Source organism: Atractosteus spatula, chromosome 5, assembly GCF_055471065.1.
Source record: "Atractosteus spatula isolate fAtrSpa1 chromosome 5, fAtrSpa1.hap1, whole genome shotgun sequence".
NCBI classification, from domain to species: Eukaryota; Metazoa; Chordata; class Actinopteri; order Semionotiformes; family Lepisosteidae; genus Atractosteus; species Atractosteus spatula.
This window is the reverse complement of record NC_142710.1, coordinates 4,070,183-4,087,348: the sequence shown is the minus strand read 5'-3', so window position 1 is coordinate 4,087,348 and position 17,166 is coordinate 4,070,183. Positions and strand designations below refer to the sequence as shown.

The 17,166-nt window shown below is 42.8% G+C and overlaps 1 protein-coding gene across 2 annotated transcripts in view; it reads right to left on the bottom strand.

Moving 5' to 3' along the window:
* The window catches only part of LOC148833597 (complement C3-like), a 38,943-nt gene extending 27,095 nt beyond the window's left edge, over positions 1–11,848 (bottom strand). For both annotated transcript variants that reach the window (XM_088916283.1, XM_088916284.1), the window contains exons 1-12: positions 11,765–11,848; positions 10,749–10,938; positions 9,530–9,686; positions 9,279–9,349; positions 7,079–7,170; positions 6,406–6,488; positions 4,578–4,665; positions 3,634–3,739; positions 3,050–3,155; positions 1,611–1,726; positions 674–820; positions 10–225 (exon numbers count right to left, since the gene is read on the bottom strand). In XM_088916283.1, the coding sequence (XP_088772409.1) occupies positions 10–225; positions 674–820; positions 1,611–1,726; positions 3,050–3,155; positions 3,634–3,739; positions 4,578–4,665; positions 6,406–6,488; positions 7,079–7,170; positions 9,279–9,349; positions 9,530–9,686; positions 10,749–10,938; positions 11,765–11,832 (1,440 nt within the window). In that variant the 5' untranslated portion in view covers positions 11,833–11,848. The remainder of the gene's footprint in view (positions 1–9; positions 226–673; positions 821–1,610; positions 1,727–3,049; positions 3,156–3,633; positions 3,740–4,577; positions 4,666–6,405; positions 6,489–7,078; positions 7,171–9,278; positions 9,350–9,529; positions 9,687–10,748; positions 10,939–11,764) is intronic.
* Positions 11,849–17,166: the final 5,318 nt, after the last annotated feature.

Sequence of the window (17,166 nt, the reverse complement as noted above, 5' to 3'; positions counted from 1 at the left end):
GGCTATTACCAAGTAGGAGAAAAATTGAATGGAAGTTGATTGTGTCCCTTGGTCATTGTGATACAACAGGAACACAGGGATTGTCTTTCCGGGCTCTACTTCTGTGTTTGCCAGATTGATGTGCAAATAGTTTTTGGAGCTGGGGTTTTCAGGAGCATAGGCCACTGCGGTCATCTGATTCTGTGCCTGATGTCCATCAGCAAGGTCTGGATCCTGGGTTTTCACCTGGAAACAAAGAAGGCAACCACTGTCTCTTTCTTATTCAACCACTACTTCTCTTCTAATTCACAAGCAGGGCTTCATAGTGGAAAAACTGAATTGTTTTCTCACTAAATCAACTTTTGAGATCTGTATGCCATTTAAAATATTTTCTTCACCCCTCCCCCACCCAAGAAAATATGTAAAACGTTAGTATGATGCCAAATTCTTCTCTCATATACAGTACTGTAAAAATCCTGCTAGGGGCAGAGAAATGAGGCAGGAATCTCTTTTTTCAAGGTGCTGTGATTGCCTCCATGAAACCTGCTGATTATGCTATCCAAAGAACCACTGTGCCACTCTAGCCCCTAAATATGAAACTAAAAAGAGCAACAGAGCAGCATGTGTGTCCTGGTCTCAGAAGCTCCACTGTTCAATGGAGAGCTGCTGGTTTTGGGTAGAGACAAATACTCACAATTAAAGTTTTCACTGTATCACTCCCTTGCGTGTTCACGGTCACTTTGGCCATCCCATTGCTTCCTGTGATTTCCCTCCGTGACTCTGGCTCCACTATTATAGGGACTCTTTCAGCTGGGGACCCATCTGGGTTTGTCACGTAAACCTGCAGTTGGAGAAGAACAGGGCAGAGGGTTCACATCAGAACTGCCATTTCCTTCCTCAATGGTAATTATTAGGTGCAGAAAGCTATTTATTTAGTAAGTGCAATAATGTCAAAGGTGCATCTCGTAGAGTTAGATCAGCTGATATCAGTTGTATCCTGTACATCCCATAGTGAAGTCAGTTGATGTCAGAGGTGATTCTGGTACTGTGATGCCATGTACTATAACCCTTTAGACAAGATTCTTTTTTTCTTTTTCCATCTTAAAAAGTTCAGCCACTCAAGATCCCCCCCCATCCTCCATTAATTATTAGTTTGAGGCATAGAAACCTCCAGTGAGTGTTGGGAATGTTTATTGAGATGTTCAGCCATTTTGGCTGGGAAGTAAGGATCCTCGTGTGGATCCAGCGTGATCAAGCTGGGAAAGTGGGAAAAGCAAGGAAATGACCTCATGGTGGATCATGAGTACAAGTGAAGGAGGTGAGGGATCTCTCGGATGCTGTCGTCCCTCTTGAGCTTTGGTTCAAAACTCCACTTCGGTAAAATGAATTAGGACATGGGACATAACACACATGGGACAAAAACATAGTATTCATTATCTTTCTCTTTCAAAGTGTCTTGGACAAAGACTTGTTCTTGTACTACTGAGCCCTAGTGAAGACTCCAGGTGAGCTACATTCAGCAAATAGAGTCTCCAGATGTGTTCCAGATTAAAAATGCATGTACTTTTGTCTTTGAGGGTATTTTTTACACCTAACAGAAAAGTCTCATTGGATCCACCATCCACACTTACGGTAACTCCAAATGGCATGCCTGGCTTGAAGTACTTGGTTGTCCTGGTGAAAAGGATTTTGTAAGGGGATGTAACAATTTTGATTCCTGTTTTTTCTGCTTCAACCAGATCGCTGCCTACAAAGAAAGAAGGAAAGATTGTTTGCTGTTCAAATGCAGCAATAAAGACAGAGTAACATTGTGTCACGATTGTAAATCCCTCCTCTTAAGGGCGCTCCATCGTTTAGTTGTTTTAGTTGATTTTGTGCACCTGCCTCCTATCTAGCCCCTCCCTGTTTAAGCCAGACGCTCCTACCATTCTGGGCTCAGCTGTGGAAGATGGTCGCCCGGAAGCACGCTTACTAGCGGGTCCAGGAGAGACCCGATGGCATAGGCTTCACCACAGCATCCTGACCATGTGGGTCCGAGGCTGGGAGTGCCTGGCCCTGTTAACCCACTTTTATTCTCCGTCCTGACACCGGATCCGGCTCCGGTTTTTAAACCTTGTCTTGTCTGTCCTGGATGGATCACCCGGCTCTGGACTCTTGGACTTCGCCCTGGATTTACCTTTTGAACTCCTTTGGACTTGTACGCCTGGTGCCCCCGAGCACCAGTGCACAGTCGTCACGCCCCCCTGTTCGTCAACCTGCCCAGTTCCTAGTCATCTCCTCCCCGTGTCTTTTCACTCCCTTCCAGATTCTGCCATCTGCGTATGGTCCTGATCTACGCTTCGTGACATATTGTAGGACTTCAGACAACCTTTTCCACTGACTAAAGGGTCATATGAGAAAAGGGAAAAGGGGGAGCTGAGAGGAAAAATTTTCCAAGGGTTTTAAAAATAGGAAGATAATGCCTTAGCTGGGAAGCCGATGGACGAACAAACGGGACTCACGTGAGAATGTAATATAGGGCTCATAATTAGAAGCTCAGGTGGTGCTGATGAGACAGGGAGAGAGGAACAATTAGAGGGCTGCCTTGGTGGTGTTAGGGGCCCTCCGCCAGTGAGCAGGGGACAATTCCTTCCACTGTATCACCATAGTCAATGGGAGGAGGTCATTTATTTCTACTTGCTTGAGTTCTTCCTTTCCTGTGCTGGTTTCTTCAAAGTGCAACAACGAATTGTGTTGTTCCAAGTCTACGGCACAGCTCTTCCTGATTAAGGGTGGGTGGAGCCATGTGAGCATTTCAGAAATTAATTCCAAATATGCTCATTTGCAAAGTTCTCTACCTGATCACTTGGAAACTAGAACCACACAGACACTTGAGTGCAGACAACTCCTCTCCAATTCTTTGTGTTTTTGCTAGCTTTAGGGGTCTCAGTCTGGGTGCACAGTGCTGTCGCTGGGTCACAGTGTGAGAGAGGCTTCGATGACATCAGCAACTCGGGAGCCCCCATAGTGATTCCCCCCACTTTCATTAGTAAGTGGATTAACAAAGGCTTAGTTCGCAGAAAACACTCACCAGTCTGGGTGAACACTGTGGCCTTCACAAAGATGGAACAATCCACTAACTCTTTTATGTCCTTTCCGATGTCCTCTTTAGATAAGGTCACTGTGCCAGCTGCCAGCTTGGAGACATAAACCAATTAGAGTGAAGCCTGTATTTCTGCCCACTCTCATGCAGACATCCTCATATATGGCACAGTCAACCTGAGATTCTGATTAAACTAATAATAACATGGTGTTTTCTTGGGGTCAACAGAATTATTTACAAATCCAAAAAATCTGACTTGGTGAGTGAACATGGGTTAGATACTTCTAGTGTGAACTCTAAAGTTGCTGTGTTACTGGATTCCTGAAAGCTCAAAGAAAAGCAGAAGAGGAGGAGATTGGAGTGATGCTTTCAAGCTTTTTGCAGAGTATTCAAGCCCTAAGAAAAGAATGTAATTAGCCATGCAATCAAGAAAGAAATGTTCACACATCTCAACAGGTCTGGGACATGTAGCTGGTCTTATTCTTAAAATATGCCATGCAAATAGTAATATTAGGAATAGGAATTATGCACAAAGGAAACTACATTCACTCAAAATAATGGTGAAACTGTACCTCCACTCTCTTAAGTGAGGAAGAGAAGGTGTGACGTTTTCCCTGAAGGTCTTCGTAACCAAACACCACGTAGGCTGAGCCCTTCACCTCCTCTCCATACACATAACTGGAATAACCAGTAAATAAGCTTGACATCCATTAAACCCACAGCGGCCGTATTACTGATCTATATCACTATCAGATGTGCTTTTGAAGCGATTTTCATGCCATTTGAGGCATTTCAGATTGAGGAATGTGGATTAACATCAAATAATCAGTAATTGTTTGCTATAATTAGTACTAGGTGCTAACTGTTGCAATACTTTTTGCATAGAAGTATTTTTGCAAGTTTTCTGAAGTATTCTTGCAAATGTTGCACAATGGTGCTTTGAAATGTTCTGACAAGCAGTTTATCATCATCACATCATTAGCTATCAAAGGCTGGGATAGTTTGTTAGATACTCAAGATCCAAATATCAAAACTGGCTTCTAATTTCAATTATTGTCCTTTGTCTGCTTTTTGCACGATGGATAACAGCCTAGGTATGAAAAACATACTAGGCAACACAGAAGCGTAGAGTAAAAAAGTGCTGGGAAGTGCAGATAAGTCATGTTTCCTGCCTTGTGTATTGACTCAAAGTGAGCTAAGTGGAGCAGTCTGAACTAAACCAAACTTCCACATTGTACTCATGATATGAACAGCATACAGTACAAACCCCTTCAGATTATAGACTAATATGCTCACATGGCACTGATAATATACAGCAAATTTGATTGAATCAGAGAGAGAAACCATACATACAACCATGCGTACGTATGTACAAACATGCATACATACAAACATACCTACACATACATAAAACCTATTACTGACTGAAAATAGGAAGACGCATTTCAAATAGGTTGATCGATTAACATTCCTGACTGCGGGTGTGGTAGACCAGACAGCAGCCATCTGTACTCACCTGGCGCTGATCTCTACCTCGAGTTGCTCGTCATCAACGTGGAAGAACTTCTTTCTGGGCTTCAGAATCACTTCAAATGCCGGCAGCACTGGAAACAAGCAGACAATGTGTTCATCCTTGTGCTTCACAAGGAGGCATTACAAGTTCCCAGCGGTCAAAGGGAACGATTGTGGTGATTAGGTCCCTCTTTTAATTTGGGACTGCCAATCTTTTTCTTATTAGGATTTGCAAGCAGCGAAGGAACTCAACTTATCTTTGACCATCAAAGAAGCTGCCCCACTGTTCTCCAAATTGTACTTTTTTCAGAATCACCTCACATTATGCTCAATGGTTCAGCAGTGTCCAGAGGATATGTTATGTGTTACATAGTCCCAGTCCCACTCCTGGAGGGCCAGTATCTCCACAGGAAGAAGCTGAATCATTTCATTATTGGATTAACTGGACCATCTTAACGGCCTTTGCCAGCTGCTTTAACGAAACCTAGCAAATCTGCTTCAAAGGAGACACACGGTTTGAAAAAAACATATTGTTTGTTCTCCACCAGATCATGGTCCTGTAACTGAAGGATTGGCCCTTATTCTGGAGAGCTGGTGTGTATGCAACTCACAAGTGGCAACCAACTGAAACTAAGCAGGTGTGAGCCTGGTCAATACCTGGATGGGAGACCTCCTGGGAAAACCTAAGTTTGCTGCTGGAAGAGGTGTTAGTGGGACCAGTAGGGGGCACTCACCCTGCAGCCTATTTGGGTCCTAATGCCACAGTATGGTGACAGGGACACTTTACTGTTAAAAGGCGCTGTCCTTCGGATGAGATGTAAAACCCAGGTCCTGACTCTATGTGGTCATTAAAAATCCCAGTGCATTTTCTCGAAAAGAGTAGGGGTGTAATCCTGGAGTCCTGGCCATATTTCCCATTGGCCCTTACCAATCATGGCCTCCTAATAATCCCCCTCTCTGAACTGGCTTCATCACTCTGTTCTCCTCCCCACTGATAGCTGGCGTGTGGTGAGCGTTCTGGCACACTATGACTGCCGTCTCATCATCCAGGTGGGGCTGCACACTGGTGGTGGTAGTGGGATTCCCTATTACTTGTAAAGCGCTTTGAGTGGAGTGTCCAGAAAAGCGCTGTATAAGTGTAAGCAATTATTATTATGTAATTTTTCTAAGTATCTTTAAAGTAATAGCATGTAAATATCTGGGGGAAGTGGTGAAACTGGTCCAGCTAGCCAGAAACCTGCTAGTTCAGTTTATTAAGAGCTGAGTTGGAATAAAAATGTGGGATTGAGGACATCATGATTGAGGAATCTACAGGTGACTGTCCACTACTACTCAAATCCCACAGATTACCAGTACTGCCACTTCGAGAAACCTAATTGCTACAGGTACAGTAGTGATGATATAACCTGCACTCAGACTGATGAGGTGTGAGCAATGAGACTCAGACTGCATTGCAAAACCTTTCCTGTAAAATAGCTGAGTCGCATGCGCACAACGTCCCGTTAACCATCTTCTATCCATCCATCTGTTTTCTAACCATTTCTTCCAGTTCAGGGTGGTGAGGGGAGCCAGAGTCTATCCCGGCAATCAATGGGCGAAATGCAGGATACGTCCCTGGATGGGACGCCAGTCCGTCACAGGGAACACAGAGACGTGCACACTCACCCCGTGGCCATTTTCCCCAGAAGTCAATTGACTTATCAGCATGGAGGAAGCAACCCGCGCAAACACAGGGAAAATCAACTCCACAGCGATAGAACCCAAGGAATCGAACCCCAGGCTCCAGTGCTGTAGCCATCCTAACCACAGTGCCACTGCGTTGCTCTTCGTACCGTGTTCCTTTACTTGGAATTCGGTCGTAAATGCATTTTGGGGAGACTCATCCAATTTCGCGATCAGCTGCCAGGTCCCCTCGCTGAAACAAAGGCAAAACGAAACAGACAGACAAGCTTCTTCTGCGTCTCTGGGTAGGAACACATCTTAGTGGTGTGACCCAGCTTATTACTTGTGTTGCCACTTGCGTAAGAAAAGGAAATCCATTATAGTTACCAGTTCACTCATGTCAAGGATGCAATTTTCCAAACAGTTGATTACAGTTGAGAGTCAGCTGTGTGAGGAATTACCTTTAAAAAGTCATCCATTACAGCTACAACTTTGCATGTTCAATGTAAAGATGAATTTTACAGAACAAGCAATTACAGTTACAAGATACCTGTGTGAAGTATTAGCTTTAAAAATATTCTATTAAAGATAAAGGTTCACTTGTGTAGCCACTTGTTTTGTATAATGGACTGTTTAATGATGACATTTATAGAGTAATCCATCAATGTTACATGTTTTAAGGGTTATGACTTTTATAAAGTAATCCATTATGATTACAAGTTATGTATGCTAGGGACATGACTGTTATGTAATCTATTAAAGTTATATGTTACCTGTAGAAAGAATCATCTTTTAAAGGTAATCCATTAAAGTTCCAATTTACTTGTGTGGAGGATGACTTACTTGATCACCTCTGGCAGTTTGTAGTTTGAAGTTAGCACCCCGTTGTCTGTCCTCCTAGGATTCTCTGAGTTAATCACAATACCTTTAGGATTCTGTGCACACAATCAGGAGAGAAAGTCAGCACCTCTTAAACATCTTTACACACTCTCCCTCACAAACGCCATTACATTCCCAAACCCACTGTTTCACGATCTCATTCCTAACTGAACCCATCACATTCTCACAGGCACCAGATTCCACAGATGCTCACTCCTGAACCAATTATTCAACCACGTCCCTCTCCCTTCAGTATTTAAAGTTCACTCACGCACCAACCCTGGCTCACTATTGAGAAGCCTCTGAGGGAATTAAGAAATGTTAAACTACTGTTCTTTAATCTTTCTTGCTTCTCGGCAAAGAATTAAACTGTTCACCTTTGAGCCCCTGCAAGCACCACAGGGTTTGTGCTGTTTCTGCACGACTAAGAATAACATGAGCACAATGCCTTATGAAACATCGACTACATATCCGCTTTTCTGAAGCTATGCTCTAAAACTTATCATATATTAAATGGTTTTTCCCTTAACCCAGCTCAAGAACATTATGTGTTAACATTTGTTAAGGATATTGCGTTATGTGTTGTCTATGCCAAACTTTGTTTGTTACATTGTATAAAAGGACGAACCGGTGCAGGCTGCTCTCACGTATGGATACAAAATAAACGGCTCTTCTTTCACATACAGCAGGACTCGGTCATTTATATGACACAACAATTTTAGCGCTGCGAGCAGGGTACTCCCGGCTGAGGGGACTCCGTCTGGCAGTGGAGGGGAAAGTTAGGTGCCGCACTTGTGAATGAAGTAAGGACTCCTCTTTATAAAAAGTCCTTTCTCCTCTCCACGGCGGTGAATGGTACTTTCCCGATGCTGTAGCAAGTACAATAAAGAACAAAGAGCCTGTGTGTCTGTGCGAGAAGAGCTGTTTCGTAGGGTGCATTCAGGACGGGCAGTTAACCCTGGGTCGTAACCTGGTGCGCAGTCCCTCTGTAAGCCTGCGAGTGCGGGACAGAGGACCTCCGTCTTTTAGCCTGCGATTGTGGGACAGCGGAGGGGGGAGAAGATTTTCTCAGTGTACTGGTGTGTCTGCCAGACTGTGTTAGCCTGTGATTACGGGACAGAGGACCTCTGCCTCTAAGCTTGTGATTGTGAGACAGGGGAGGAGTGGTTATAAGATTAGGTAGAATTTGATGGTTGTTGAGAAGGAAAAAAGAGAGAAAATGAGTTGGTGCAAGGAGACGTTAACGGGGGTTTCTGACTGGGTGTCAGAGAAAAAGAAATTAGGAGAATCTGAAGAGAATTTGAAAAAGAAATGTGGCTTGTCTGACGGTGTGTGGACAGAGCAAGAGTGTAGAAAAGTGTATGAGTACTGGAATAAAAATAAGCAAACTGAGTCAGGGCTCGTACTAGGAAAACACCTGAAATGTAGACAGAATATTATGGGTTAACATTTGTTAAGGATATGGCGTTATGTGTAGTCTACACCAAACTTTGTTTGTTACACTGTATAAAAGGTCTAACTTTATAACCGTTTGGAGAGACTAGCCGGTGCAGGCTGTTCTCCCGTATGGATACAAAATAAACTACTCTTCTTTCAAAGACAGCAGGACTCTGTCATTTATATGACACAACACCTCCTTTAGATTTCTCTAGTGTGCGTTTTTGTCTCGTTGGATTTCACAGGTTTTTGGACCTAACTTTTCCCATTTTTGATCTCGTCCCTCGGATTTCGCCTTTTGGATTGTCTTTGGATTTGGATTGTCTCAGATATATTTGGTTATCTGATATTTTGCTTCTCCTATCGACCTTGATTCTGTATTACAATTTTGGATTGTTTGCCTCTGCATCCCGCAGAATTCACAGCTATGCACAGGATCCTCAGAAAACTACCTGCCGGTTCCCTCACACGCAGAGGAGATGTTTAAAGTATAAAAGGATGCTTAAAAACAGTAGCAAGCAGAACAGATAGTGAGAGAACCAGTCTGATCTCAGGGAGGCGTCTTCATTATGAAATAAACCTCTTTTCAAATCTTCACTGAGGTGTGCTGCATCTCCTTGTATCTCTACACCCAGGATTATCCTAAACCTTGTCCCCAGATGAAGACATGAAGAATAGATTTCCTGGTGTAAGATTCCCTCTGTTGCACTGATGTTTTTCTCCTCACCTTAAACTCAATGGTCACTGAACTATTGATGGCAGTGGCTGCTGTTGAGGTGACAAAGGCTCTGTACAGCACTGTAACAGAAAGAGACAGAAGTTCACCTTCATGTTAAAACCACTCAGATTCTCCAGGTTGAAAAGCTCTATATAAATGTAATGAAGTGTTGTAACTATGACTTCCACATTTATTGAATGAAATCAAGGTTTTTGCTTGAATTTGGGTTGGAATGAACTGATCTGAGATACAGAACTTACCTGTATCAGTGGGGTTGTATATAGGTTTGTCTGTCTGCACAAAGACGTACCCAGATTGGAAGAACAACAGCACCGTGGATTCTACCACATTTCCATTAAAATCGGCTGACAGATAGGCGTATTGATTGCTATCCCTTTGAAGACCTTGAGAAGGGATCTAGAAGAAAATAAAACCCAAAACATTGCCATGACAGCCAGAGGAAAGTTCCAGGATTCTTCTGGGGTTTGAAGCCAGTTTGATTCAACTGTGACACCACAGGGTGACTCCCTTCAGTGACTCACCTACTGTACTCTCCTGAAAGGTATTTTGTTTTATTTTGAGAAATTGAAGCCAATGCAGTAACCTTTCTGTGGATGGAGTTATGCTTCAGTTCGGCTTGAACTCCAACCTGAGGAATTTAGGGATGACATTTGATCCTGGCTGCTCTCTTCACTCTCATGTTCAGAATACTGGACTAACATCAATTTTTTCCATCTCAGAAATATTGCCAGACTATATCCTATGCTGCAGAAAAAAACTAGTCAACATATTTGTCTTCTAGAAGTGATTATTGCAATGCCCTACTTGTTGGAGTATCAAAACCCACTCTGAACAAACTCCTATATGTTCAGGATTCAGCAGCCAGAATCTTGACCAGCAGTCACGCTATATCAGTCTTGGAATCCTTGCAATGACTTCAAATCGTGTTCAGAGTCGACTTCAAAATCCTCATGCTCACCTGTAAGGTTCTACATGGCTTAACACCTCAGTAACTGATTGACTTATTATCTCCCTACTCCCCCACCTTCCTACCTTTTCTGTTCTCCTGTCTGTCCCCCCAAGCTCGTTTACATCCTATGGGTGACAGGGCCTTCTCTCGCTATACCACAGAGCTCTGGAATTCTATCCTTAAGGATATCAGAGAGTCACCTACCCTGAGTGCATTTAAGTCTAAACTCAAAATCTTTCATTTTTAGAAAGGTTTTTACTTAATTAGTGTCTGCTCCATTTTGTAATAACCATATATCTTCTGATGCACTTTTAAGCACTTTCTTAAGGTAGGTGCTTGTTGTGTAATTTGCTTAGAACTGTTTTCTACACCTATTGTAAAGCATTTTGAGATGCTACTTTTAAAAGTGCTATATAAAATAAGGTTTATTATTAACAAATTACCATGATAAATGACAAAGATTTTGATAAAACAAACATTGAGAGGTAGTAAGTGTACATTGATCTTACTTTTAAAGCCTTGAGCTCCTGATGTTTGTTGTCTGAGTTCAATTCCACAGTTGTCTCACTTAGAAGTTGTCGGCCAGGGAACATAAGAGCCCTGATCGTCACATGAATTGTATTGCTGGTGCCCTGTGCCTCAAGGTACACATTTTCAGAACTATCCAGGCGAAAGAGGTTTGGAGCCATCAGTATGTACCTGCAAAGAGAAAAAGCTCTATTTTAAGGGATGGGTTTGTCTTCATCACCTGGAGACTGCTGTGTGTGTTGGTCTTGTCCCATCCTACAGTGTCAGACCTCAGCCTTGAGAAAAAAGGAGTTGTAAACAAAAGTTAAAGAGGAGGTCAAATCTCACCTAATCTCACCCACCCCCTCCTACTTACATATGAATGTCATATCTCCTGCTAACTTGCTTGCAGAGTTTGTTTACACCTCTTTTCCTCCACCATGACTCATCCCTCATTAAAGGGTGGTAAGGGGTGGATCTGACAGCCCCCTCCTTACAGACAGATCATCGCACTCCTGAGCCAGCTGAGTTACCCCAATAAAGCTGTACTCCAATTTCATAAAACTGTTCACCCCAAACAGACAGATGTAGAAAACAGTACAGATAATAGAAATGTATCATATGGATATTTGGTCCATGGTTTGCCAACAGGGAAATCTGGTCCTGTCTGCCAGTTTGACCTAGTATAAGTGCGAGTAGATCCTTGGTTTGCTCTGGGCTGTCTGAATGGCTGAACAGGATTTTCTTCTCCACCTTCATTAGAGTATGACTGAGCTGCTAAAATCCCATTATACAAGACTCTGAAGCGCTTATTTAACAAGCAAACTTGGAACAGCCAACATCAGATTCCACTGTGAAGATAATGTGCTGTCTTCGATTTTCATGTAAAAAACAGAGAAAGCACGAACAGGCTCTGAAAACACACGCTGTGTCAAAGTTAGCACTCTTGAGGTCCACAGTCTGGGATCTGTAGCCGTCAAGAGATTGACGAAGTAAAAGCCGAAAAAGACACACTCACAAGGGTTCGCCCAGAGAGAGCCCGAAGAAAGACGCCAGCAGGACACGACTTAGCCAGACCCCAGCCATCCTGTCAGCGTGTCTGTCAGATGTCTGGTGTGTGCAGATTCAGGCTCACTTCACATATATACCGACCAGATCGATACACTGTTAATCTGTAATCTGCCGGCCTCCAGTGAGGAGGGGGGGATGTCACACAGCTTGACAGATCTTGATTTTTTTTGCTGGAATTCCTCTAGGTCACAGCATTTACTCTCGGTATTTATTATTTTACTATTCTAAAGAAAACGGAGACACGCAGAACCACAAAGAGCGTTGCAATATCCTTACATGACAGGGACGCCTTTTGATTCAACTGTACAGTGAACGGTGCAGCACCACCAGTGATAAATGGAAGTTAGTTCGGGGGGGATAACCAGGACAACTCAGTCTCACACAGCTGTCCCTCATCAGCATCATTGCACAAATTAGCTCAGCTAGCTCTATGTATCAAACACAGACACCTCCCTTTAGTTTTGTCTCAAGTATTCCTCCTCCAATGCCTCTCCAGCTCGTACTGTAGCTGCCCCTGGGTTCATTCAATCTGAAGAAAATTTAAGGCTCCTCGATAACCAAGCACGTTAAGCCAAACCTGTCTCCCCGTGTATTAAAAACATTCATTGAACATCCAATTCTTGGACGCAGGTGCCCCTACTGAAAAAAGAAATGGCAGGAATGTCTAGTGGAGTTATAAAATTGCCGCACTCTGATTCCCTGCTTGTTGAGAGCAGCAGGCTATGCCTTCCTGTTAATGAAGAAGCCATATCTGCAGAACAGAACCTCAAACAGTCAAAGGTTCCCCTGAAGGCAAATAAACCCACACTCATTATTTGAAGAGTTTATTTAGAGAGATCGTCTGTCAATACTGTCCCCTGGAATGGAAAAGGGCTCATTTACAGGAAACAATGTGCCTTCTCATATATGATTTACTCTTATTTTGTGGTTCTCAGCTGATTTTACATATAATTCTGTGTTTTATGTCTTTTTTTAAAGAAAAGGGAAATAGAAGAATATGACATGTTTCCAGTTCTCTGCCGGAGTTGGAGTTAGTGAGGTACAATTTATGCAGAGATACTGTACAATAAAATGAAACAGTACAGAAGTCTTATTTTTGGATGGAATATGAACAGAACCTACAAGTAAAGGAGATGAGTAGACGAATTTGATGCAAACAGCAGCTTTAAAATCCAATATGTATTTTCTAATATGCAATTGTATTAATCTTTTACCAATCTTATAAGTCAAATCATTGCAGCTGAAGCACATTTTTGCAAAGGCATTCATTTAATTTATATCTCAAAGATCTTAACAAGAATAGAAATATCAGAAACATTTCATGATTAAAAGTAACACTTATTTCATAAAACACAAATACACAAAGCCAGCAGCCATATAACCCTGCAGCTCACAACTGGCAGCCCACTGAAGTTCAGCAGTTCATACAATTTCTTGCATTAGGAATTTGTCTTTTTCGTATACCCCAGCTTGCTCTCCATGAGACACACAGACAGGGAGAGAAGCTTGGTGTCAAGAGTGCAGGGTCAGCCATTTATACAGCATCCCTGGAGCAGTTGGGGTTAAGGGCCTTGCTCAGGGGCCCCACGGAGTGGGATTCCTCTGCTGGCCGTGGAATTATAATGGAACAGAGACTGAAGGCTCTACGGCTGAAGTGTTTTGCCTTTTCTGTCTTGGTACGCTTCAGTGTAGAATTAACCCTCTGCTTGTGCCTTTGTAGTGTCGCAGCAATGCTTACAGAATTCAGCGATGGGAAGGAGTTTTAGAAAAGCCATTCCGCGGACTTGACTACAGAATATTCCTCTTGAGTCCAGCCTGCAGGAATACAGGGGAGACGGGCTGTTATCTCTGAGCTCATTATCTATAAGCCCCAAGTCATATACAGATCCAGCCATTCGGAATGCGTGCCGGATACCGAAGCAACTTGTGGAGCGGCGAAAGCTTAACATGGCGTGTGGAAGGGTTTGGGCTGTCGCCAGAAAACGCCTGGTTCTGACTCCCGGTCAATGCTGAGGGACATTCTTTTTCCAATTATAGAATTATCGAAAACTTGGATACTGTTTAGACTTTTATTAATTTTAAACTGTGTATTACAATATGTAAAATATTAAATTAATATTGTTTCTATTGTAACGCATACGGCCTCCATTGGTTGTGAGAGCCGGCTTAGCAGCGCGGTGACGCCCTTCCCTGTGAATGGCAGGGATCGCAGCCGCTGGGGTGACGGGGGATTTCCCTTTGGCTCAAGTGGCTGGGTTCCTGTTGAGTGACGCTGGAGGCCTGGGTTCGAGTGCCCGACGGTAGGGGGCCGACCTGATGCGGCAGCGGCGAGGGCGCCCACGTGAACCCCATAGCGTTACACTATTTACAAAAACAAAATGACTCAGTTTTATTTGTATATATATAAACTTTATTATTATACCACGGCTTGTGAACGCAATGTGCTTCCTTCAGGTTTACTTCTGCATTTAGATCATTTATATTGTGCCTTAATGCAAATTTCAGCAACACGTAAATTTTGATTATAAAAATATGTTGCACATATTGTATTGTAGTGGCTTTAAAACCACACAGTATCATACTCATACTTCATGAGATTCGCGCGGGTAGCGTGTCGGGAGACGGGAAAGCACTGCTTAAAAAGGTTCTGTGATTTTTTTCCCTCATTGCAGTATGTAGCCAGTGTGATTTAACAATATGTAATACAATCTATTCTACAAATAAATAAAAATGCACGCTCAACTTATTGTAACCCCCAAAAGCACCTCATACAACACACCTGTATAATAATCGCGCTATTAGACGATAAACAGTAGAACCGCAATTATATTCGCCATTGTATTAACAGCTACAACAGATACAAATCTTGACACAAATCCGAAACCTTTTAAACCAGAAGCTGTTAACTCTACTTCACACCCGCAAGTCAAGATCCCGGTGTGCCCAGCAGCTGTTCCGTTGGGATTACACTACGAACGAGTCCCTGAGGCATACCATCCAAGGTTTCGAAATTATAAAAAAATCAAACCTTTGTTTGGGTGAGAGAAATGGGTACCTTTTGGGAAGTCGTGTACTGCTTGCAACGTAGCAGATTGTGCTTGATGAATTTTAAAATCTGTCTGCCTGACTGTACTGTAGTTTATTTCATTGAGCTGTTCGGACACCTACGGAGATTCCCGAACTAAACGTCAGGTCTGCTTCTTTCCCGGATATGCGAAATGATCCTTGTTAAGCTGCAAGTTCCTGAGTGATTTGACTTTCTATTTGTCTCCCTTTAGCTGAAAAAGAAGACGTTTGTACTTAATCATACTTAGTCATCAATTTCCCTACGGGATTAATAAAGTATTATCTATCTATCTAATATTTTTGGAATTCGATTTACATATATTAGATTATTATTAATGATAATATTTACAGTTATTTATTATAAAACAACTAACATCAACACAGGTGCTGCTGCTGTTCATAGTCTCTCATTAATTTAAAAAGCGCTGCATTCTGTGACACGGCATCCTTTAAATTTGTAGCACCTTGATCACCTTTGTCTGTCCGGGGGGTCACCCCGCTATGAGAACATGAATATCAATTCAACATTTAAATACTGTGATGCATAAAATTAATACCCTGATACAACCAGCTAAATACATATATCTATATCAATAAATGTATATTGTTAATGGCGCTCAGAAACTTAATGGTGAATTCTTCAAAAAATTAAGAAGCTTCATATTTCGTAAAACGTCATGATTGTTGCAACAATAGGTTTATTCCGTGCTGAAAAGAGAAGAGAGAAAACACAACGTTTCGGCTGCGAAGCCTTCTTCAGGTGTGAACATGTTACAGTTATGATCAGGAGAAAAAAAAAGTTGATTTTTTTTTATTGATTTGTGGCTGCTGCAATTGCACCCTTTGCAATGGCGGGATAGTTGACCCTTCCAAATTGCTTTGTCAGTCTGTCTGGGATGGGTGGTTCGCCTCCTGTCCTTGACATTTGATACTCGTCAGTACGCCTAAGTGATCCTGAATGTCAAGTAAATATACTGTGCTATATAAAGTTAATAAAAACTAAAAAAAAATGCTGAAAAAAAGAAGAGAGAAAACAACGTTTCGGCCGTGGAGCCTTCTTCAGGTGTGAGAGAGACAGGGCAGTAGGCAAAGGTAATGTAGCGGGAGAACAAAGGCTGGGAGGAAGGAGGAGTGAGAGGCGGGAGCAGGGGACAGACAGAGAGGCCAATCAAGTGGTGTGAAGTCAGAATAGGTGTAGATAGGTGTGGAATGAAACTTCCAATGAATGGAGAAAATTTAAAAGAACAGTAGTCTGTCGTTAAGAGAAGGGAGAAGGTGTGATCCTAGTTGCAGGATAAGTTTGGTTTCGGTAGTCTTAACGAAGGTTTCGGCAATCATATTTACAGTCTGACAACACCATTTTATTTACAATTGGTTTCATCTGCCGATGCACTTCAAACTTGCATCACAAAGAAAAGAAAAAGAAAATGGTTGTAAAGTGCTCCAATGCCTTCTCAATCAAGAACCGAGAGTTCAAATAGGTACTGCAGCTGCGTCAGCAGGCGTAGGCTGCAAAGGAAAGGGTAAAGGTTTACTCCCTGCTGGAAAGAGAAGAAAGGAAACACAGCGTTTCGGCAGTGGAGCCCCCTTCAGGAGTGAAGAACGGAGTGTGCCGATTCAATTCCAGCCTGAGCCTTCCCCCACTGCAATGAGAAAATACACAAAGAAAGCACTGAAAGCACTCCAAGGGACAATTTGTTGAAATATAACTTGCATTTTGGGTGCGATTAAATGCAGAATTTCCGCACGCTTCAATGCATATTTCAGTGGCCTTTATAATACCACTGTGTTATTCTAGATTATCATTATAACGTATTATAACGACCGCGGGTTTCGGTACGGAATGGAGCAGGCATGGGACTCAGGGAATGGGGTTGAACAACACATTTATTAACTCGAACACACAGAGGGATAGGGGTTACAGCGCCACACCTTCGCTAATGCACACACACGCACGAAAGAAAGCCTCCGTCCCACTATATGCAGTCCCGTAGTCCCGCCCCCAGGCGCTGTTCTCAGCCTGCCTTGCGTGCGCCTGCTAAAGCGCCCCGCGTTGCGCTACAGTATATATATACAGTATATATACAGTATACGACTTCATTTTATGGCTTGTTTTCAACCCTGCCATTAACAGTATCACTGTTTGCAAACTCTTTCATGTTCATTTTTAATATTGTAACGCATACGGCCACCATTGCAGGTTGTGAGAGCCGGCTTACCAGAACGGTGACGTCACCGCCCTTCTCTGTGAATAGCAGGGACCGCAGCCGTAGGGCTGAAGGG